Raw genomic sequence first — 24614 nt, 5'->3', positions numbered from 1 at the left:
GGGACAGCGAGGGCGTAATCCTTACCCATTGCGTTCCAAAGGGCACTATGGTAACAGGTGCATCCTACGAAAATGTTTTGAAGAACAAATTCCTTCCTAGACTGCAACAAAAATGTTCGACAAGGGCTGCGCGTGTGCTGTTTCACCAAGACAACGCACCCGCACATCGAGCTAACGCTACACAACAGTTTCTTCGTGATAACAACTTTGAAGTGATTCCTCATGCTCCCTACTCACCTAACCTGGCTCCTAGTGACTTTTGGCTTTTTCCAACAATGAAAGACACTCTCCGTGGCCGCACATTCACCAGCCGTGCTGCTATTGCCTCAGCGATTTTCCAGTGGTCAAAACAGACTCCTAAAGAAGCCTTCGCCGCTGCCATGGAATCATGGCGTCAGCGTTGTGAAAAAAGTGTACGTCTGCAGGGCGATTACGTCGAGAAGTAACGCCAGTTTCATCGATTTCGGGTGAGTAGTTAATTAGAAAAAAAAAATCGGAGGCCTTAGAACTTGAATGCACCTCGTAAAATTCAGCAGTTGTCCGAGCAATGTTTCCCGGTGTTTTTAGGAGGCATCCTTACTCTATCTAGTACAGCTGCTATTGGTGGTGCTGCAAATCCTCCTAATGGCTTTTCATACTTTACTTGCGGGTGTGGATCTATTGATGGAGCCCAGGAACTCTTGCCACGACCTCTACTTAGGCACTGTAATTATTCTTCTCACCTTTTACCTTACCACCTGAAAAATTGCAAGCTTTTTATTCGTAAGGCATCCATCCGGCCCTGGTTGTGGAACTACAATTATCATTTAACTAACTGATGTGTTGCCTCCTATGAGTCCCTGACGACTTTGGGATGAACGCAGAAGCAGCATGGTGGATCACGGGTGTAAAATGATCCACCTAGTCCTAAACGCACTAGTACTGTTGATAAAACAGCTATCTGGCTGTAAAGCGTCCATTTAGCCTTTCTCAACATCCATTTTGGTGGCCTACTATTGCGATCTGCTCCGTCTGGCAGATGGGTCCACATGGGGAAGAGGTCACTTCAAAGAAGATCATAACCTACCTCCTATGGAATAGTGTCTGCAAGGATAAGGGAGCAGAATAAGTGGTCTATGGCTGCAGACGACCCTATAGAATTGCTCAAAGGTGTAGCACAGCCCGTGTTCATCAGTATGATGTTCTCAGTTTGTGCGAGATCCTCTATTATTCGACTCCTGGGTCAAGAGATGAACCAAAGAATCCTGTGATATTACTGGCACACATTGCTATGTGATATCAATTCTTTCGGTAGCCAGTGTATTTTTCCCTAAGTCGGTGGCCTATTGGACTGTGCGCTGGGAGAGAAAGCTTCACATCCTGCTGGGGTATACAGGACAGGCTGGTGTGTCCTGCTGTAGCGACAGAGGGCCCACTGGTACATGTCATTGCATCAACCATTCCCCCCTTGTGGGTGAGCTAACCTTGGCGTCAATCTGAACACCCCACACCACCACTATTGTGTCTTGGGGAGCAGCACCAAGGTGGGTGGCAATGTTGCGTCAACCTCGCCGCCCCCTCGTGATAAAGTGTATATGATAATATGGTTTCTCTGTGCTCGCTTCTTATGGCTCGATGCCCCTGTGACAGCAGGAGTGTGGGAATGGCGTCTCTGTTTTTATCTCAATAAATTTAATTCACGCAATGAGACTGTGTCAGGCAGCCTAGTGTAGGACACAGATGGAACGACCAATCGAATTAACGCGGTGTCAATCCAGTACCAACTTTGTGAAAGTAAAATGTGCATGGTGGTACGCAGAGAGGGGAATCTCCTCCATGTGCCATTTTTGAGTGATTGCAAGTTGGGCAGGAATTGTTTCTAAAGTCGGAGACGGAGTTTCAAGGGATGCGGTCTGTCATCGAGATAAATGGGAGCTGATAGCCATCTGTGGGTGTTTGCAGCATTCTGCTAACTTGAAGCAGAGATAAGTTTTGACGATTTGTAGTAACGTGATCCTTAATTTGAGTAGTTCGCTTCTCATACGTTTTGCATGTGAACCTAAATTGCTAACTTAACTTCAATTTTAATTTGGTGTTCTTTAATCTTGTATCAGTGAGCTGTACAGATATGGATATCCTGGCGCTACAGCCTCCATGCAGTCTTCCATCCAAACGATTCCTCCTATAGTGTTATTCTCACTTTTTTGTTAATCTAATTCGGGGTCAATTGATTTTATTTTACAGCTAACTTTTGTTTAACATTTGCTTAATTTAAGTGTAAACGGGATACTGCTAAAGCAGAATACTTGTGATTGACTTCTGTTTAGTTTAAAAATAAAACTGAGATGTTCTTAAAAGGAGATAACTTTCGACTCATCTTCTTCAGCTTTAGAGTAAATAAAAAATCTGTTAAGGGCAGACTCGACTTCCATTACATGATCTTCAATTGTCCTATAGCTTTCCTGGTTACATAGTAAAAAGAAAACCTAGCATACCATTAAGTTATACTTCGCAGCGTCGGTGTTTTCCTTTGCATACAGTTGCCAGATTAAACGACAGGACAGCGTTGTTTCACTAGCTGCAGTAGAAGCAGCTTGAGCTCACATGCTCTACGGCATATTCAGAGGGTTACATTTAAGACCACCCCCATCCAATCCTAAGGTACGGGAAAGTTCAGCAATACACTGTTTGAGGTTCTCACTGTGAACGGGTTCCTGGGTGGAAGGTATACAGAGCATACCGGAACATTAACAATTTAATTCAGTTTACTGTCGTAAATATTAGACCTATAATGTGGAAACGCTAAACAAGTCTTACATACTCAATAACCGCGATATCATACAATGTTTTATATTATATACACGGTGCAGCAGTTGAAACTGTTTTTGAAAATATCTGAAAAACTACAAATCGGCTTAAAAGAGGGTTGCAATAAAAGTTGTTCTTCTCGGAGGGAGACATCCAATTACACAAAACTCGAGCCACCGCCAGGATGCGGGAAGGAGGTCAACTTTGAAATCTTAAATAGAAACCGCATCTTTTTATTGCTGGTTCAGTTTCTCCGGACGCTGTTGTAAGGCGTCACTGTAGACGATGTCCACAAAAAGGCTCGTCTCAGCAGATGCAGCAAGCTTGATACTTGCCTCTGAGAACCGCAGCGTCAGTGGGTTTACCCTGGTTAGAGTGGTACAGCAGTGGTCCCCACTGACGGAGGGCCTCTGGGCGGGGCCAAGTGACATAAAACGCTGTTGTTGCTGGCCACAAGAGGAAGAGCAGTGACGTTTAGCTTTCAACTGAACGCTGTTGCTACGAAACTTGGAGTTGGTTAATGTAAAGATAAGGTACATCCCTACCTACCGACAAGGAGAAGGGGAAGAATCTGAGTGTGGTTGGCCAGAGGCACCCTGGAGATGCGGAACCACTCCTCAGATCAGCTGAAGCCTGTGAACTTCCGGGGGATTGGCGGGCCGACTATATGAAGGGAGAAATAGTCGTCACAACCCTTTAAAAAACCATGCCTTTGTATTCAGAGGCGGTTCTCAGTCATATCAATGGGACACTAACTCCGAGTTGATCGTTGCCAGTCTCTGTAAGCTCCGACAAGTCTGTTTCTCTCACTTGCAGTGCTGCTCTCTATGTTTGTACTCAAAATGCTGCTAGTGTTCGCTGCTCCTGTTCGCGCTCACTCCATGGGCTCAGACACTGACTTCAGTTGTGCAACCAGTAGCACCCTTTGCTTTTTCTAATGTTCAGAATTAGCCTTAAGTGTAGAGTTAGTCTGATTACAAATAAAGAATGTTAATCAGACCCCCGAGTATCCTTGAGTCTGCTGCTGCAGGCATCCTATGGAGTCCCAAAATCCGCATCTCTCGTAGGTGCCAAGTGAAAGTATTTGGAGCTACTGCAAACAATCACCCTGCCTTCACTGGGAGTTTGTCTTTTTGCAATTGCTCCTAAGTGCTTGAAAATTGCAGACTGACTTGTAAACCCCCGTCTTCCCTCCGTCCTGCGTTAGGACACGACACAATTCATTGGTTTGTGTATCAATCAATTAAAAACTACTTTTAGCGCTACCCACGAACTACCGCGTGGACGTAGTAGTGTTTTGTAATGTGAGTGAGTCTCCTTGCCTCTCACCATCGGAGTGCTTGTTTTAGGTGAGTCCCCTTGCACCTCACAAATCTCCATGTTTTAATGAAGCAGATTTTCGAAATGGTCCCCATTTTCTGCAATACACATTGCAATCCTACTTCTGAAAGATAATGCTACCTCTCTGTCTTCTTCACTAATGATTGCACACTCACTGATAACTCGCTAACGCATGTTCTCTGACGTTGTTGATACTTCCGCCTAACATTTCTCTTTTAGCATTTCCCATAGGAAGCTGGCAGGCCAATTTTGAAGACACTCGTGTAATGCACCCCTAGCGGGACACGTTACTGGTGCGTCCAAGTCGTCTTACCTAGGTAACGCTAAAAGTACTAAGAGTAATTTTTAATTAACTGATAAACAAAACAAAGACAACTTCCAACTGCTTTCTATTTCAGTGACATCTGTGTAAGGAATTACATCAATAACGTGGACAAAGTAATGTATTAAATTCTGGAGAATCAAGTTTTTTGCTGTAAAGCCTGGCCTCTCATTAAAGATTTTAGAATAACTGCCTTTCAAACCTCTCGGGATCCTAGTCGATGTCTATTTCTTGGTGTTACGGCGTAAAGTCATCGCAGGCACTCCAGTCGGGAAAGATAGGGAAGAGAAGCTTTTGAGAAGAGGTCAACCCATCGCACGCTGTCCGACCTCCTTCCAGGACGACAACGCGACAGCAAAGGCCCCTAGGTGAAGACGACGTAAGCGGCGCACGCGACTGGTGGCAGCCACTTCGACAGCATCTTCAACATTAGCCACCTCGTTAGCCGACGCGTCGTAGCCTCTTCATTAGCAACCTCTACGCAGCGCAGTTAGAGATTGGCTGTCACTGCATGTTCAGTTGACAGACTTTTGTTAGTAACGCTTGCTAGGACCAGAAGTGTTACTTGTGTTTGTCTATTCTGAAGAAGACTGATTATTTTGTATATCGCCCTTTTGCTTGCGACACATCTGTGTAATTGCACTTGTGGATGATCTGAGACCAAAATGGCTCTAAGCACCATGGGACTTAACATCTGAGGTCATCAGTCCCCTAGACTTAGAACTACTTAAACCTAACTAACCGAAGGACATCACACACATCCATGCCTGAGGCAGGATTCGAACCTGCGACCGTAGCAGCAGCTCGGTTCCAGACTGAAGCGCCTAGAACCGCTCGGTCACAGCGGCCGGCTCAGTCCAAAGTTAAGTATTTGTACTTATCTTGTTTTAATAAAACTCATTAATACGAGCTGTTTGATTGTTTGTCTAGCGAACCGAATATACAGGATTCCTAGATACAACACTTGGGGTACCATTTTTCAACGATTCTTATCCATTTCGGTTTTTATCGATTACAACGTCATCTATTATGCAACGAAAAAAATGTCAAATAACAAAAGTCACGTATTTTTCTCCGGAGAATCCGAATCTGCAGTAAAAAAAATGGAGTTCCTATGTAATATTTGAAAGTTGACCTCACTCCCGTCCCTGGGGTGGAGCAAGTTGGCTCTGAGCACTATGGGACTTAACATCTATGGTCATCAGTCCCCTAGAACTTAGAACTACTTAAACCTAACTAACCTAAGGACATCACACAACACCCAGTCATCACGAGGCAGAGAAAATCCCTGACCCCGCCGGGAATCGAACGGTGGAGCAAGGGTATCGAGTTTGGTGTCCTTAGATGTTCCTCTTCGACACGAGCAACTTTTATTACAATCTTTTTTTCATCCGATTTGTAGTTTTCCGGATATTTCCAAAAACATTTTAAAATGACTCACCATGTGTATACAGGGTGTAGCGAGTGTAAGTGCAAATATTTTTATATGTTGTATCTTAATACGTACACACATCAGTGAGTATGTTGTTTCTTCTCTGCGTCGAACAGTCTTCACGCAAACACGGAAGAAACTTTACGACCTGATGTTTTCTGCATGATCGTAACGACACCACTAATTGGACTAGGACTGTCAGTATAGACCAACCACGTTGCGTCGTTGGCATCCACAATTCAGCACCTGACCTGGTGCTCTGGGGAAAATAGGCATTAAAGGCTTGCTCTTGCCACATTTACTCGGAAGTAATATGCAACCTAAGAAAATACTATTCATAATAGCTATAATTATTACTCTGCAAATCGAGTAAACAGTGAGGTAATGTTGTTCAGTACACCGTCCTCAGTCACCAATAGAAACATCTGCATTTATACCCTTTACACCCTGGATAGTTAAGGAGTACGTTGACAGTAACTAGTGTTGAAATAGAATATAGAAATGGAACAGAAATGTTGAAAATATAAGTAAATAATGCAACTAAAATGAAAGAAATTTAATTAAAGCCCTAAGTGAATAACTTTCATCTTACATTACTACGCCTGTTACTGGATGCCGCAGAAGAGTTCGATATTTGCCAACTAACTACACTAGACCTGCATCTAGCAAGAAAGGTCTGTTCTGTACGAGGTGATTCAGTTCCTCCATATGTGTCCTGTACCAACTCATATTTCAATGTAGTGTGGAATCCAGTTTAGTGTTGTATTTTTAATTTTGCTCCTGTCTTTGTGCTGGGGCGATGTGTTACTGATGTAGTTGGTTGGTGGCGGTGGAATGAGTGGAGGGGCTCTCTAAGTCTGGTGGCGAAGCATGTAAGTCCATAATACGTACCGATATTACATCTGATGGCGGCCGGGACAGCTTTTGATCCGAACATAGTGCTTCTTGTTGCACTAGATTGCTTTGCCCATACTGATATACATGGGCCTTATCAGTTCTCAAGTGTACGCATACTCATGTGGACGGTCAATGCATTTTCTTTATTTTTTATTCTTCTTTTAGTTTAATATTTTATTTTATGGTCTCTCTTGGTTATATTTTTGTTGTGCCAATCATTCGCTATAATCGTCCTAACACTTATTGTTAGTTATCTACTTTGCTCTTCGTATCTGTTAACGTTATTTTAATATTCAGAGCATACATTTGATATTGAAGGTTGAGTTGCTTTTTAGATATTCGGCGTGCAGTCCGGTCAACTGTAGTCCATGAATTTTGTTCATTTACAATTGTAGATCGCAGACTAACTGTCTACTTCCCTCTGTACCTGTAAACGGACACAACTGAAAACGACGTGATCAGTAGGGTTTTCCTCTCCACGTTCACAGACTGGAGTGTTACTATATCCCACTCGATGTAGATGTTTAGTATATGGATATGGACCATGGCCGTGACATTAATGTGGGCCTAAATCATGACAGCCAGCGCTTGCAAAGTTGTGATTAAGGGTGCAGGTGAGGAATGGAATGAGTCCTTGACGAATGCTACCACCCTAACTTTCGCCCTATCACCATTAAGCTCGTCTTTTATGTGGATGCTATAGCTTTTAAGTACAGGTGCGTCAGTATTTTTCATATGAACCACTTGGAGAGATAGCAAGAAAGGTCTGTTCTGAACGAGGGGACCCAGTTCCTCCTTATGTGTTCTGTACCAACTCATATTTCAATGTAGTGTGGAATCCAGTTTAGTGCTGTATTTTTAATTTTGCTCCTGTCTTTGCGTTGGGACGATGTGTTACTGATATAGTTGGTTGGTGGAGGTGGAGGGACTGGAGGGGCTTTCTATGTCTGGTGGTGAAGCACGTAAGTCCATAATACGTACCAATATTACATCTGATGGTGCCCAGGACAGCTTTTGACCCTAACATAGTGCTCCTTTCCATGATCACTTTTCTTTAGAGGCTGATGGGGAACAGGTAGGGTAAGAAGCACTTTGTTTTCGGGTTTCTTTCCCTACACTCACTTTCAAACTTTTCCTTTTATCTAGTGTTGTGACTATCGCTTTTGATGTATTTTTACCCTGATTGCTTTTCCAGGTACATCTGCAAGTACAGGTGTTGGGGGTGGGTCTTATTTCTCTCTATGTTGTTAGCGTCGAAATATCTACGAGGGCAGTTCAATAAGTAATGCAACACATTTTTTTTCTCGGCCAATTTTGGTTGAAAAGACCGGAAATTTCTTGTGGAATATTTTCAAACATTCCCGCTTCATCTCGTATAGTTTCATTGACTTCCGACAGGTGGCAGCGCTGTACGGAGCTGTTAAAATGGCGTCTGTAACGGATGTGCGTTGCAAACAACGTGCAGTGATCGAGTTTCTTTTGGCGGAAAACCAGGGCATCTCAGATATTCATAGGCGCTTGCAGAATGTCTACGGTGATCTGGCAGTGGACAAAAGCACGGTGAGTCGTTGGGCAAAGCGTGTGTCATCATCGCCGCAAGGTCAAGCAAGACTGACTGATCTCCCGCGTGCGGGCCGGCCGTGCACAGCTGTGACTCCTGCAATGGCGGAGCGTGCGAACACACTCGTTCGAGATGATCGACGGATCACCATCAAACGACTCAGTGCTCAACTTGACATCTCTGTTGGTAGTGCTGTCACAATTGTTCACCAGTTGGGATATTCAAAGGTTTGTTCCCGCTGGGTCCCTCGTTGTCTAACCGAACACCATAAAGAGCAAAGGATAACCATCTGTGCGGAATTGCTTGCTCGTCATGTGGCTGAGGGTGACAATTTCTTGTCAAAGATTGTTACAGCCGATGAAACATGGATTCATCACTTCGAACCTGAAACAAAACGGCAATCAATGGAGTGGCGCCACGCCCACTCCCCTACCAAGAAAAAGTTTAAAGCCATACCCTCAGCCGGTAAAGTCATGGTTACAGTCCTCTGGGACGCTGATGGGGTTATTCTGTTCGATGTCCTTCCCCATGGTCAAACGATCAACTCTGAAGTGTATTGTGCTACTCTTCAGAAATTGAAGAAACGACTTCAGCGTGTTCGTAGGCACAAAAATCTGAATGAACTTCTCCTTCTTCATGACAACGCAAGACCTCACACAAGTCTTCGCACCCGAGAGGAGCTCACAAAACTTCAGTGGACTGTTCTTCCTCATGCACCCTACAGCCCCGATCTCGCATCGTCGGATTTCCATATGTTTGGCCCAATGAAGGACGCAATCCGTGGGAGGCACTACGCGGATGATGAAGAAGTTATTGATGCAGTACGACGTTGGCTCCGACATCGACCAGTGGAATGGTACCGTGCAGGCATACAGGCCCTCATTTCAAGGTGGCGTAAGGCCGTAGCATTGAATGGAGATTACGTTGAAAAATAGTGTTGTGTAGCTAAAAGATTGGGGAATAGCCTGGTGTATTTCAATGCTGAATAAAACAACCCCTGTTTCAGAAAAAAAATGTGTTGCATTACTTATTGAACTGCCCTCGTATCTTAGTGACAGGCATCTTGACCAAAGAAGCATAGGAAGTGACAAAGACTGGAAGTTTCCTCATCTTACAGCACTTTTTGGCTTCTGCTTAAGGGATCGGCTTTGTCACTTTTATTTATTGCATTTTTCTTTCTTTGGTGAATGTTGGGCAGTGTCGGCTCCAGACTGGGTGGCTCCCACAGAAACTGATGCAATTAGCTGCATACACTCAGATAGTACCAGGTTTGTGGACTGCCTTTCAGGATTTCCCGCAAGTGCGTTTTTTATATCACGTCGACTATTCCCTCCGGTGAAAATTCTTGTTTAAGATGGAAGATATCTATGTTGATTGTATAACAGCATGTCTAAGTTGAGGGAATAGTGCATTTTAACAACTATGTCAATTCCACCTAATTTTCTAGATTTTCTTAATACTTTCAGGTGCTTCGATCTGTTAGCTTCAGCCAGCAAGGTACCATTTCGTAATCTTTGAACTCATTTTGATTGATGACTTCTGGAACCCATTTACTAATCACACTATCAAGAGGACTGTTCGCCGTGAATCCTTTTGTCGAGTGGTTGTGAATGCTCCCAGGCATTTCGTTGGGAGTGCTGCTGCGTATTGGACTCGCCATGTCATTCCCACGACCAGCTAAGGACATAAAGGTCCACCCAGATAGGACCCCGTTTGCTTGGTAAGGCTTATACAACTGCGGGACATTCCTCAGAGGTTGTCCACTAACGACTGTTCCGTCTTAACAGCCATTCACCGTCGGTGCGCAGTACACCTTGAGATTTTTGTTTATTTTTTTATAGAGGTTTGTTCCATCCTCGTTATCCGGGCAATTAAGCCAAGATACTCGTTACACGCGGCGCAGGGCTGTCTCTGAAGCATGCCAAGAGCTTATGGTTATACAGGGTGTTTATAAATGAATATCGGGGTTTTAACGCTCTATAATATTTATTACATTAAACTTACAGTTATAAATGATATGTCAAATGAAAGAGCGACTCAGACAGTTGTGTTTGGCACCAGCAAGATTGTGCGCCACCTCACTGGCATAGCGAAGTACGCGATTGGTTGAACTTCACTGCACCCAAGTGCTGGATAGGCAGTAAGGGGTCCAATGGCAGGGCTTGCTTTGCATGGCCTCCACGTTCACCCGACCTAACGCCATGCGATTTTGTGCTTTGAGGCTTCATCAAGGATCGTGTGTACGTGCTTCCGCTAGCAGCAGACCTCCCTGAATTAAGAAACCATGTTGAAGCAACTGTTGCTACAATCACTGAAGACACACTTATCAACGTTTGGGAAGAACTTGGCTATAGACTTGATGTGTGCCGTGTGACAAATGGTGCTCACATTGAACATTTATAAGGTTCTTGGTAAAACTGTTTCAGTTGCTCTTTCATTTGACATATAATTTATAACTTTAAGTTTAATATAATAAATATTATAAAGCGTTAAAACCCCGATATTCATTTATAAACACCCTGTAGAATACTGGCGGCCTTCACCAGACCTCCGTCCAGAAAACGCGGGTTCACCAAACCCTTACTTAGCCAATAAAGGCCGAGTTCTCTGAGGTGCTCGCGATTTAGCACGTCTCGGGAGGCATGCGTGGCTCATCGAATATCACAGACGCAGTGAGCATTACCCGTCAGATGATGTTGAGTTGCAATTGCTGTGCAGGAGACTACAAAACACACTGCTAAAAGGTAAGACTAGCAGGAACGCAGTCCTGAATTTAATAGCAGCAGGAAGTACTGGACAAGCAATGAGTAGTGCAACTTGACGAACAGCGTAAGTACACTGAGCACATACTATTTACCGTTGTGAAAGATACCAAGATCACGCACAAGCTGATACGAACTGGGTCGGCAGATTAGTGAATACCTCTGTTCGTGATCAAGATAAACTAGAACACCATCTACTCCTCGGTAGTCAGTTTCACGATCAGCATGTGTATGTACCGGCTATGCGTCAGACGTCACAGGAATTTTGTGCGTCATCTGCCTTATCTAGTAAGATTGCAGCTCAGACCGTTAAGAACTTGCAGGCGTGGAAAGCCTGGCCACCACAGCATTTGTTCTAGAATGAAACAAGTGACAGACTTATAATGCCTCCTATTACAGATCTGCAAATATGGGAGTCCTTTACATCGAGAGAAGTAAATAGCATCGATTGTGATAAGGCCACTGCAAACTACGGGATTAGCAGGGCGTTCGTCGCAAATTTATAGTACTGGGTGCTTAATTAAAGTGCAGCTACTCAAGGAAGTCTAGTGTAGACTGTAATTACAATACAGCAGCGAAACTTGGTCGCTATGCTAATGCGTCAATGCGGAACCGATTAACGCTGAAAAAAAGTTGTTCCAGTTTTGGCCATCAGGGGCTGTATATTGTTTGTATGAGGATATGGCATCCACACTGTCATTTGAGAAGCTATAACGTGAATGATCAGTACGGCTGTCGAGAAGAGAGGCCATGCGCTGTTAGTGAAACTGTTCTATGTGAACGGCCGCAATTACAGTGCAGCACTGAGAGAGTAGCGTCGAGTGAAAGGTCTGAAGAGAGACCCAAGGCCATTAAATGGTTTAAAGAAGATAGTTCCAAAACGGGTGAGCTTGGTGTGGCACCTGGAAGAGGAAGGCGTCCTATTAGTGTGGAAGTTACTGATGAGGTTGTTGTTGCTGTAACTGACCATGCAGCACGTGCTCCGGGTAGCGCTAGCGCTCGTGCAGTGTCACGAGAATTGTCCATCCCACGGTTACACTGGTACACAGACGGCGCATGAACCACAGCAACGTTCTGAATTTGCTCTTCGGTTTCTGGTTCGGATCGAAGTTGACATGTGGCCGGGCAGTATTCTGTGGAATTACGAGCCACATTTCACAGTATAGGGTGCAGTGAATACACAGAACTGCCGAATCGGGGATGCTGTTAAACCGCGTGTTGTGCACGAATAGTCATTGCAGTCGTCGTCTGTGACTGTGTGGTGTGGATTCAGAAGCATCTTTATTCTCGATCCGCTCTTACTCGAAGAAAATACACCCAGAAGACCTTTGAGGTGTATCGTAATGTCTGTATGTTATCGAGGCCTCGTTGTAAAACATCTGATTCCTGCTTTGGAAGAACGCAACTGTGTGGACACCACTGTTCTCGCGCAATATAGAGCAACATCTCATGTCGCTCGCCCAGTGAAAGATCTGCTTAATATAACCTTCCACAAACCTGTTATCTCCAGAGGTATTGCACATGCATGACCTGCAAGACCACCTGATCTGAATCTATATGACTTTTGGCTCTGAGGATATCTAAAAGAACTCGTTTACCAGGGACACATTCGGTTTCTAACAGATGTGAAGGCCATTAGACATGAGCACGTTGCTCAGATTCTACCGGAACTGCTGCGAGCAATTGTTCAAATGGTTCAAATGGCTCTGAGCACTATGGGACTTAACATCTGAGGTCATCAGTCCCCTAGAACTTAGAACTACTTAAACCTAACTAACCTAATGGCATCACACACATTCATGCCGAAGGCAGGATTCGAACCTGCGACTGTAGCGGTCACGCGGTTCCAGACTGAAGCGCCTAGGACCGCTCGGCCACACTGGCCGGCTGAGCAACTGTTGATCACATCGTTTTAAGGATGCAGCATCTCGTCTCACTTGTTTGACATTTTCTTTCCGCGTCCAGTTCATTGTTGTTGTTGTTGTTGTGGTCTTCAGTCCTGAGACTGGTTTGATGGAGCTCTCCATGCTACTCTATCCTGTGCAAGCTTCCTCATCTCCCAGAATCTACTGCAGCCTACATCCTTCTGAATCTGCTTAGTGTATTCATCTCTTGGTCTCCCTCTACGATTTTTACCCTCCACGCTGCCCTCCAATACTAAATTGGTGATCCCTCGATGTGTCAGAACATGTCCTACCAACCAAACCCTTCTTCTAGTCAAGTTGTGCCACAAGCTCCTCTTCTCCCCAATTCTATTCAATACCTCCTCATTAGTTATGTGATCTACCCATCTAATCTTCAGCATTCTTCTGTAGCACCACATTTCGAAAGCTTCTATTCTCTTCTTGCCCAAACTATTTATTGTCCACGTTTCACTTCCATGCATGGCTACACTCCATACAAATACTTTCAGAAACTACTTCCTGACACTTAAACATATACTCGATGTTAACAAATTTCTCTTCTTCAGAAACGCTTTCCTTCCCATTGCCAGTCTACATTTTATATCCTCTCTACTTCGACCATCATCAGTTATTTTTCTCCCCAAATAGCAAAACTCCTTTACTACTTTAAGCATCTCATTTCCCAATCTAATTCCCTCAACATCACCCGACTTAATTCGACTACATTCCATTATCCTCGTTTTGCTTTTGTTGATGTTCATCTTATACCCTCCTTTCAAGACACTGTCCATTCCGTTCAGCTGATCTTCCAAGTCCTTTGCTGTCTCTGACAGAATTACAATGTCATCGGCGAACCTCAATGTTTTTATTTGTTCTTCATGGATTTTAATACCTACTCCGAACTTTTCTTTTGTTTCCTTTACTGCTTGCTCAATATACAGATTGAATAACATCGGGGATAGGCTACAACCCTGTCTCACTCCCTTCCCAACCACTGCTTCCCTTTCATGTCCCTCGACTCTTATAACTGCCATCTGGTTTCTGTACAAATTGTAAATAGCCTTTCGCTCCCTGTATTCTACCCCTGCCACCTTCAGAATTTGTTCAGCTCATAATCCATCACATATGGAAGCACATGAAATGTATTCGCAGTTGCGAATACGACCATCCATAAGGGAATGACGACAATAAAAATCTGTGCCGGACCGGGACTCAAATCCGGATTTCCGGCTTTATGCGAGCACTCACCTTAACCGCTTTGGCTATCCGTGCACAACTCACTTCCATATTCGTCGTTCCTGCGTCACAACCTGTACTCGTACACACATTATGAAAGTCCCGTAGAGCGGAGAACATTTCAATTGAGTGTCGCTGCCTGGTATCGGTGGATAAATACGTTGTTACATTGTCTGTGTTGCTAAGAAGAATGATGCAACATTCCTTCGGACATGTATGCATGCATATCAGAAGGAACTGTGGTGTCACCGCAAGGCACCACACTGACCAGGTTGCAGGCTTCAAATCAGCCGCGGTCCGTCAGTACACCGAAGACCCGCGAGTCGCCACTGTCGACGATAGCAGACCGAGCGCCGCCCCTCGGCTGGTCTTACGAGAAAAGCTAGCGCACTGCCCAGTTCTACAGCCGACTTTAATAGCAATGGTTCACTCGTTATAGTGTCAGAGATCTCATCTGCAGAGAGGCTAGTTAGCAACGCCTTCAGCTAAGTCAGTAGCTACGACCTAGCCAGGCGCCACATACAGTTTATGCATTGACAATTGATCTATATGTGTGAAGCAATCAGAATTGTAAAGAGTGTTCGCAGTTCAGTCTATAACTGCACTTGTAAATATTATTGTACAAAGTCAAGATCGACGTTCACCGCTGATGCTGAATTAAAGTTAAGTATTTAATTGTATTCCTGTCTACTAACTTCTAATCACATAAGATGTTCCAGATACATCCCGTCAAGTATAGTTCATTGATCCTCACGTCAGCCTCAGTGATCAACGCCTGCAATTAATGGCCACACCTCGTGATCATACTAAGAGTCAAGCTGCGTGACTCAGTCGGGTCACCCTTTTTCTATGAGGCCCATAGTTCCGCCTCATACATAACAGGAACATTGCATAGTTAATTTTAACAACACAGGTAATACAATATGGTACATATGGAAATTATTTCTATAAGTCTTTCTTGCATATACAGCGTCAGATTTTCATCTTGTGACCATAATTGGAACTAGTTTTTTTCAGCGTAAATCGGTACCGCTTTAACGCATTAGCATAACTAACAAGTTTCGCTGCCATACGATAATTACAGTCCACAGTGGACCTCTGTGAGTAGCTACACATCAATTATAACCACATGATATATACGAAAACGTCCTTTTAGGTGGTTCAAATTTCACGTTTCTTCTAGAAGCGTGCAAAGTCTAGAGCAATTACGACGTATAGCAGGGCCGTAGCGAACCATTAAAATGGCGTCTACGCTAGATATTCGTTGAAAGCAATGTGATGTAATTGAATTCCTGATTGCGGAGAAAGCAACGGTTGTGAATATCCAGAAACGTCCGTATGTGGTCTGTGGTGACGATGCAGTTGATAGGAGTACTGCTGAACGTGGATAAAGAAAGTTAAAGAGCCAGGAAGTGCAGAAATCAGTTCCGTGATTGGCCATGTTAGGGACTTCCTGTCCCAGCCACGGCTCCCCAAATAATCAATCGCGCGGATACCATTATTCCTGCATATCGGCGCATGACAGCTTTAAAATTGGCTCTACAGCTATCGGTGAACATTGGAAGTGCGTGTGCATTGATTGAGATTCTTTGATATTCAGAGTGTGCTCAAGCTGGGTTCCACGAGTACTCACAACAGACAACAAGATTTAAAGAATATCTATTTCATTTAAAATGTTGGAACAATCTGTGGCCAGTGGAGAGGCCTTTCTGTCATGGATCGTTACAGATGACGAAACCTGGGAGCATCACTTTGAGCTGGAAACAAGAAGACGAACACTGGAGCGGCACAATCGCACCTAAAAGGAAAATTTCGAGGCAGCTCCCTCTGCTCGCAGATTCACAATGACAGTCTTTTGCGATAGTCATGTTATCATTCTTGTCAATGTTGTCCTCGACGATGTGTGTTCATAAAATACGATACGAAGTGTGATAGGACCTCTATTATTCCCCATACACGTAACTGACTTGGCGGACCGGATGGGTAGCAATCTGCGCTTGTTTACTGATGATGCGATAGTGCACGGTAAAGTGTCGAAGTTGAGTGACTGTAGGAGGATACAAAATGACTTAGACAAAATTTCCAGTTGGTGTGATGAATGGCAGCTAGCTCTAAATGTAGAAAAATGTAAGTTAATGTGGATGAGTAGGGAAAACAAATCCGTAATGTTCGGATACAGCATTAGTAGTGTCCTGCTTGACACAATCACGTCGTTGAAATATCTGAGCGTGACGTTGTAAAGTGATATGAAATAGGACGAACGTGTGAGAATTGTGGTAGGAATGGTCGACTTCGGTTTATTGGGAGAATTTTTAAAAAGTGTGGTTCGTCTGTAAAGGAGCCCGCAAATGGAACGCTAGTGCAACCTATTCTTAAGTATTGCTCGGAGTGTTTGGGATTCGTACCACGTCGGATTAAGGGAAGACATCGAAGCATTTCAGAGGCGGAGTGATAGCTTTCTTACTGTTAGGTTAGAGCAGCATGCAAGTGTTACAGAGATGCTTTGGCTACTCATATGTAGGTAAGGCGACATTCTGTAACGCTACTGAGAAAATTTAGAGTACCGTCATTTAAAAATGAGTGTAGAACGCTTCTGTTGCCTCCAATGTACACTGTGCGTAAGGACACGAAGATAAGGTACGAGAAATTAGAGCCCATGCGGAGGCATACAGGCAGTCCTTTTTCCCTCGTTGTATTTGCGAGTGGAACAGGGAAAGAAAATAACTAGTAGTGGTACGGGGTACACTCCGCCACGCGCCGTGTGGTGGATTGCAAAGTATCGATGTAGATGCAGTTGTAGTAGTGTAGTTCTTGACAGATTCACGTCCGTTAAATATCTAGACGTAATGTTGCAAAGACAAGAATAGGGATGGCGAATGGTCGACTCCGGTTTATTGGGAGGATTTTAGGTAAGCATGGTTCATCTGTAAAGGACACCGCGTATAGAGCACTGATGCAATCCATTCTTGAGTAGTGCAGGAGTGTTTGGGATCCCCGCTAGGACAGATTAAAGAAAGACATTGAAGCAATTCAGAGGCGGGCTGCTGTGTTTATTACCAATAGCTTCGATCATCACGCCAGTATTACTGAGATGTTTCGTGAACTCAAGTGGAAATTTCTAGATGTGAGGCGACGTTCTTTTTGTGGAACACTATTGAGAAAGTTTAGAGAACTAGAATTTGAAGCTGACTGTAGAATAAATCTACTGCTGCCAACGTACATTTCACGTAAGGACCGCGAAGATAAAATATGATATATTAGGGCTATACGGAGGCACATAGACAGTCGTTTTTCCCTCGCTCTGTTTGCGAGTGGAACAGGAAAGGAAATAACTAGGTGTGGTAAAAGGTACCCTCCGCCACATACCATACGGTGCCCTGAGGAGTATGGAAGTAGATGTATGAGATAATCCTCATAGACCACAATACGCAATTAACAATGTTTATAAAGCTGCTGGAAACTGTTAGGGGAGGCTTCTTTTGAAACCAGTCGAAGCACTGATGACAGACGTCTTTAGAATTTCATCAAAATGAGGTGTTGACAGCTGCTCCCTGTGTGAATGTTAGCGGCCCTACTCCAAATGGAAGTGAGAGCGCCAAATCTCATTCCCTGTGAAGATTTGTTTTGCAGAAAACGTGAATCAGGCAACAGATGTTGAAGAAATCTCCAGCAGCTTCCATTCTTCTGCTCGTAAGTCACTCTGTGCGTCAGCATTCGGGAACAGGTATTTCATTTCTTCAAATCTTCATGTGCGATGACGTTAACCTTGTCCTTGCTGATCCCCAATTCCTCCGATAGCAATCTTAACAAGATTTTGCCATCACCTGTCGCACTGGCCAGATTTATCGATCGTTACGCTTGTTGACAGTAGACAGTGGCTTGGCACAGTAATAATTTTCTTTCTGTCCACTAATCGTTAGAACCAGCTATAAACACATTTATTGTTACCGACCTCCGTACCGAGCGAGGTGGCGCAGTGGTTAGCACACTGGACTCGTATCCGGGAGGGCGACGGTTCAATCTTGCGTCCGGCCTTCCTGATTTAGGTTTTCCGTGATTTCCCTACATCACTTCAGGCAAATGTCGGGATGGTTTGTTTGGAAAGGCACAGCCGACATCCTTCCCTAATTCTATCGGACCGATAACCTCGCTGTTTGGCCCCCTCCCCCGAACAACCGACCACGCAACTGACTTCCGTCTCGTACAAGTACACCAATATCGCATCGTCCTATGGACGTTCCTCCAGATTTATAACAATGTACCGTTCCTCTAGATCGATGGAAAGAAGTAGACACATATGTTTCAGGTTAGCGTGTTCAACACTACATCACACTTGTCGATGTGACGCTCGATGTACTTTCCACATAAACAGTCATCTGGTAGATAGCGGTACATTTGCCTAGAGTTTTGAGACGTCCCTTAAGAAAGTACCTGAAAGCTATGATCTCTTCTGCTGATTACATATGGATGGACAGCAGTTTCAACGATGTTAACTGTTAGTGCGAGAAACATTAAAATGAGTCATAACTCATAAGTGAACTACTCACTTCTTCAGCATTCTTGATTCCAACTTCCTCAAGCTACTGTAAATTAATAACCTAGCGATATGCTTATTTATTAGCTATTGATCTCTTATTGCTGTGTAGGTGTTTCATGGTCCCCTTAAACCCTATATAGGATGTTAAAAAATATTGACGAATATTTTGAGGGACGGTCGTCCTAATCAAAGCATGAAAAATTAGACTAATAATCATGTGCACCGAAAAGCATACTTTGTGAAACTTCACTAACGAGAGGGGCTCCAAGTGCTGAGGGGCTCGATGTAAACTCTATCTGTGACAATGCAGCCCTCCACCTTCCAGCGTAAAAAATTACAATCTCTTTGAATTTGATCGGCTATTGCCACACATTTGCATTTAAGACGTAATCCCAAAGTTTCTGCACGTAGTTGGAGTTGTATGACCAGAGTCCCCATAACGAGACTCTCTGTGGTGATACGGATGCTCATGTTAATCTATCACCAAGGACACTTGACAGAACGTTGAGAAATAATGTTGATATTCTCTTTGGGTGACTGCGTCGTCTCACACAGGAGTTGAACAAAAATATGGAAACACCGCGAGAAATTCTTGCTTGAACGTAAACACGGATGCTAGCCGAGCCTGCAGGTTGCGCTGTTGTACCTGACCACGAACGGCACCTGTGAAACGTCCTTCATACGTTGCAAGTGTCAGTCATCAGTCAGGGTCATTGTGAGTGTATTATGTCGGAGCTACGTGATTTCGTATGCGGAAAAATTGTTGATGTTCTTATAATTGGTGCTTCAGGAACCAAGACCTGAAGTGTTGGTCTTTCAAGAGGAACGGTATCGAAGAGAGGAGGACTGACAGACGGTCAGTGAAGAGCACTGTGACGAAAAATAAGAGGCCTGCAGATGCAAAGGCGCTGCAGAACTGAATGTCGCACTCGCGAACCCTGTCAGCAACAAAAGAACACGAAGGGTGCTCTATGAGCAGGAAATTGCAGGGCGAACTGAAACCAAAACCACTCATCAATTATGTGAATAACCGTAACAGTAAAATGTGTTGCCGAAGCCACACAACCGGCACTATGAAGCAATGGAAGAAAGTCATTTGGTCGGATGAGCCTTGTTTCACATTGTTACCAACTTCTAGCCGCGTTCACGTTCCAAAAATGAAACATGGGGGAGGTTTGGTGATGATTTGGGCAGCCATATCGTGATTAGTCTGCAAGATCGCATTACTACCAAGAATTATGAGAGCATTTTGGCTGATCAGGTCATTCCACAGTACAGTATTTGTTCCCGTGTGGTGATTCTGTGTTCCAAGACGCCAGGGTCCCTTTTCACGCCGGCCGAAGTGGCCGAGAGGTTCTAGGCGCTACAGTCTGGAACCGCGCGACCGGTACGGCGCAGGTTCGATCCTGCCTCGGGCATGGATGTGTGTGATGTCCTTAGGTTAGTTAGGTTTAAGTAGTTCTGAGTTCTAGGGGACTGATGACCTCAGCAGTTAAGTCCCATAGTGCTCAGAGCCATTTGGACCATCCATTTTCACGTAGCTCGCATTGTTCAGGACTGGTTTTCTGAGCATGAGCATAAATTGTCACATCTCCGCTGGTCACCATAGTCACTAGATTTCAACATTATTGAGTCTTTGTTGTCTACTTTGGAGCGAAGGGTACGCGGTCCCTATCCACCTGCATCGTCGTTACCTGATATTGCCACTATTTCGCAGGAAGAACAGTATTATATTTCCTTTAAAACCATACAGGACCCGTATTTATCTTTTCCGAGACGACTGGAGGTTGTTTTTAATGCCAACGGTTACGTTCGCCGTATTGGACATGGTAATGTGCAGTGTTTTTTGTGTTCCATATTTTTGTGCACCTTCTGCATATTCTATAAAAATTCTCATTATCATCTCTTTTGTACTCCGCCTCCTCATTAAGTAAAGTCTTAGACGTAAACAGTTGATCTGCGCCACACTTTTGCAAGAGACATTGCGACAACTGCAAAGTGCCACGGTGATCTTGTGGCCTAAGGGCCTCGACGCGCGGAGATGAAATGGATACAGCAGGTGTTCATGGAAGTACCGCCCAGATAAGAGGATGACTCAATCCTTCCTCTGCTGCTGATCTCACACACTGGTCCCAAGATTTCCGTCCACTGAATGTAACACATACTCCTACATTCAAGCGAACACACTCAGCGAGGTGGTGGTGGTTGTTGGGATGTTTAAGGGGGACTAAACAGCTAAGGTCATCAGTCCCCCACACTCAGCGAGGCGTTCCGGCGTTAACCTTTCGTAGTGCTAGAGAACTGTGTCTATAATACTCTGGACAAGTCGACCGTACAGCTTATTAGACGGCACTGTGCGACATGAATATTTTTCAGCGTAGAGAGTATGGAGTCAAAGGCTACTTCTACTTGCTAAACCATAGCAGAAAATCACATAAACCATCTCACTTGTGAAGTAGTAAGGTTGCACCGCTAACAAACGAGCTTCATGCACATAAATAACTCTGCAATGAAACGTATGTAGTGCACATTACAAATTACTGCAGTAGCTTAAATGAGTGATAGGCCATAATAAGTAATTTTGACAGAAATGTAAACACTTACTTCAGTAGCCGGGATTGAAAATAGGTCATGACTTCCAGGTTCAAGGTGAGGATTTGGCATGAGAATTCTTTGTGGAATTCCAACTTGCCATTCTGCTGAATCATCTTTGGCTGCTGAGGCAGCCGATGAGGACGCATTTGTTGCATTCGCATCTGCACTAACTGCTGTTCGAACTAGGACAGTCAACCAAGCAGTGTAATAGTTTCGGAATACTAATTCACCAACCTGTAACAACAAGGTGATATGGTTATTGTCAAATGTCATTTCACGTATTTTATCATTTCATTACATCATTAGTTTCATAAAACAAAACTGATGAGACAATAGGCAACTGCATTAGAAATATATTACACGGATTTTTAATTAGTTCTATGTCTCTATGACTATATTACTCATTACAGAAAATAATCAAAAAGTGTCAAAGTCTATAAACACAGTCAAATTTAGCCAAGGCGCATGATAGTAAGTAATGCTCTAAGTATTCATGACCTGTAAGTAGTGGAAGAAAAGTAGCGTTATTGCATTGATATCTGTTTTATTACTGCGGTATCGCCAGTTTGAAAATGCAAATTGTGAAAGACGTGTTTCTGACAGTTCCTTGGGTAAGGAGGGACAGTAATCACAGTTTTTAATGGCTAATTTGTCAGCGAAATTTATTTGGTAGGCTGTCAACATGAATTATTACAGCTTTAAGAACAGACGCTTGTGGTGACTGACACGCTTTAAATGTTCTTTGAAATGATAAAAATAAATAACTATATGTGGCTAAAAGCGTCCAGACACTCACTGCTGTTCATTCATTTAGAATTATTAAAGTGTGGGACTTGCTTTTGCATCTAATACAGCGTTTGAACCTCAGAGAAGACATTCCACGAAGCTTTTCTACACTAATGGGGAGAATTAATTTCCATTCCTCTTTAAGTGCAGGAAATAGTTGTTACTGGGATTTCCTGAGAAGTTGATACGCAATCGACGCTGTAGTTTGCCCAGTGGGGTTGGGATCGGGACAGTGAGCAGGAAAGTCCAGCAGATATGTGAAAACTATGATGTAACTGTCATTGTTTTGTGGACTGGAGTACTATCATGCTGATAAACAGTTTGACTGCTATTTGTTGTCTCATTGTGGCCGCATCATATTGTTTGAAATGTTTTAATAAACACCTGCGATCATTTTTCCATCGCCAAAAACTTACAGTACGAATCCAAAGTAGGAAATACAGCTCAAGTCTCTTACAACAACTGCAGTGCACTTCACTGTCGTTACAACATACTTGAATATTATTTGCGAAGTGTTGGTGCGGTTAATGCGGGAACTAACAAGTAATCTTGGTCAAATTACAAGATAAAACCGTGTTCTCTGTGAAAGCAGCTCGCTGTCATTTGGTTGCATAACCGTAGAAAGCGACAGCAGAAAATGCGAAGGCACGCTGTTGGCGTCATTAATTTGATTGACGAACAAAGGAAGAGAAAAGGGTGTAACAACTATAACGGTGACTGGTTGGTTGGTTGGTTTGTTTGGGGAAGGAGACCAGACAGCGAGGTCATCGGTCTCATCGGATTAGGGAAGGACGGGGAAGGAAGCTGGCCGTGCCCTTTGCAAGGAACCATCCCGGCATTTGCCTGGAGCGATTTAGGGAAATCACTAACGGTGACTGGATGTTCTTCCAAGACAAGTACGGTAACGACAGTTTATAAAACGCGAAACAGGGCATAGCCACACTCCCATTACAGTCACCTACACTCAACGGATCCACTTTAGGCATTACTGCTCCACACCGCCATGAAACAGGCTATTATGCGCGGGGGAAGAAAACCTTTCCTAATTAGGAAGCTAAACCCATCCCTCCCCTCTGAATCTTCTAGCCAACAACGATTTGTTGATTCAGGGTACAGTTCACAGTTCATCATAGCTTCCTCAGATTGGAAGGAGGAGATGAAAAACGCTAATGCTTAATTTCAGTGTGCTATGGACCATTTACAAGTACACAAACTTGTTATGAGTCAACTGTTTCTCCACATACTATTCTTTCTTCCTCCTTTGATTTCGCCCATCTGTGGACCACGCGAAGTAACTTCCTCGTGATGTAGCCCTCTTTGCTGTTCTTCGGTCTTTCCAGTATTTCTTCATTCTTTCACTGTGTCCTTCTCTTCTTTCACCTGTCCATACAGTTATGCGCCTTCTGCCCTTTTCTTGAAAACCCAGGAACGTCCTAATTTTGTTTCGAAAGTAGGCCAGTTTAGATTTTCTGCTTTCGTAACGTTGATTTCTGCCAAGTCCTTTTTCACTTCCCTAAACCAAATGATATGCGGTTGGTAGGACATGTTCTGAGGCATCAAGGGATCACCAATTTAGTATTGGAGGGCAGCGTGGAGGGTAAAAATCGTAGAGGGAGACCAAGAGATGAATACACTAAGCAGATTCAGAAGGATGTAGGTTGCAGTAGGTACTGGGAGATGAAAAAGCTTGCACAGGATAGAGTAGAATGGAGAGCTGCATCAAACCAGTCTCAGGACTGAAGACCACAACAACAACAACATGCGTTTTGAGCTCTTTGTCGAAGTGATCAAATGGTTTTTAGTCGCTCATTCCGAGCTCATTCGAACTAAATGGCCATAAAAAGAAATTCTCCTTTCCCTGAGAACATTAGATGTTTTTTTATGTTTGAGTGAAAATTTCTTCATTATTTCTTCTCATCCACGTATTACCAACTTTTCTTGGACCGAGTATTTTCCGTAGTATCTTCCTCTCTTTTTCCTCCAACACTTCAGTTCCACACTTTTGTTGAGAACTAAGCATTATATTTCATGAAGACACCTCGTTTTTATGACAGTGTTGTAATGCTGGTTTTTTATTTTTACTAAGAATGACTTTTTGTTGTAAATATTCTTCATTAAATGACAAGCAATTTCCATTTTATGGGCTCTATTCTTGTTTGTTTCTTTATCTTGATCGTTTGGCTGCATTACTTTCGCTAAGTAATTAAATTAATTCACTTTGTTGATTCTACTGAATATTCTGCTTAATTATTTTGGAGTATTCTTAATGCTCTTTACGAATTGTGTCTTCGTGAAAGAGATTTTTAATCCAGCCGTCTCTTTCAACAGGTTGATTTGCTCAGCTGCTGTATCAAAGTTGTCGAGAACTGTTGCTAAATCATCTGCAGAAGCTAGATAGTTGAGTTCGAGGATCTCAACCTTATTTCATGGAACCCTTTCTCTTGAAATCTAAGA

At 43.6% G+C, this 24614-nt stretch overlaps 1 protein-coding gene across 1 annotated transcript in view; it reads right to left on the bottom strand.

Annotated features, from left to right (window-relative positions):
• LOC126470797 (nicolin-1-like) overlaps nucleotides 1-24614 on the bottom strand; it is a 212500-nt gene that overhangs the window by 76965 nt on the left and 110921 nt on the right. The window contains exon 3 of the mRNA XM_050098808.1: nucleotides 21384-21608. Within this exon, the coding sequence (XP_049954765.1) occupies nucleotides 21384-21608 (225 nt within the window). The remainder of the gene's footprint in view (nucleotides 1-21383; nucleotides 21609-24614) is intronic.

This window comes from Schistocerca serialis, chromosome 3 (assembly GCF_023864345.2).
Source record: "Schistocerca serialis cubense isolate TAMUIC-IGC-003099 chromosome 3, iqSchSeri2.2, whole genome shotgun sequence".
In the NCBI taxonomy this organism is placed as follows: Eukaryota; Metazoa; Arthropoda; class Insecta; order Orthoptera; family Acrididae; genus Schistocerca; species Schistocerca serialis.
Note: the sequence above shows the minus strand (reverse complement) of the source record. Positions and strands in the feature narration are given on the sequence as shown.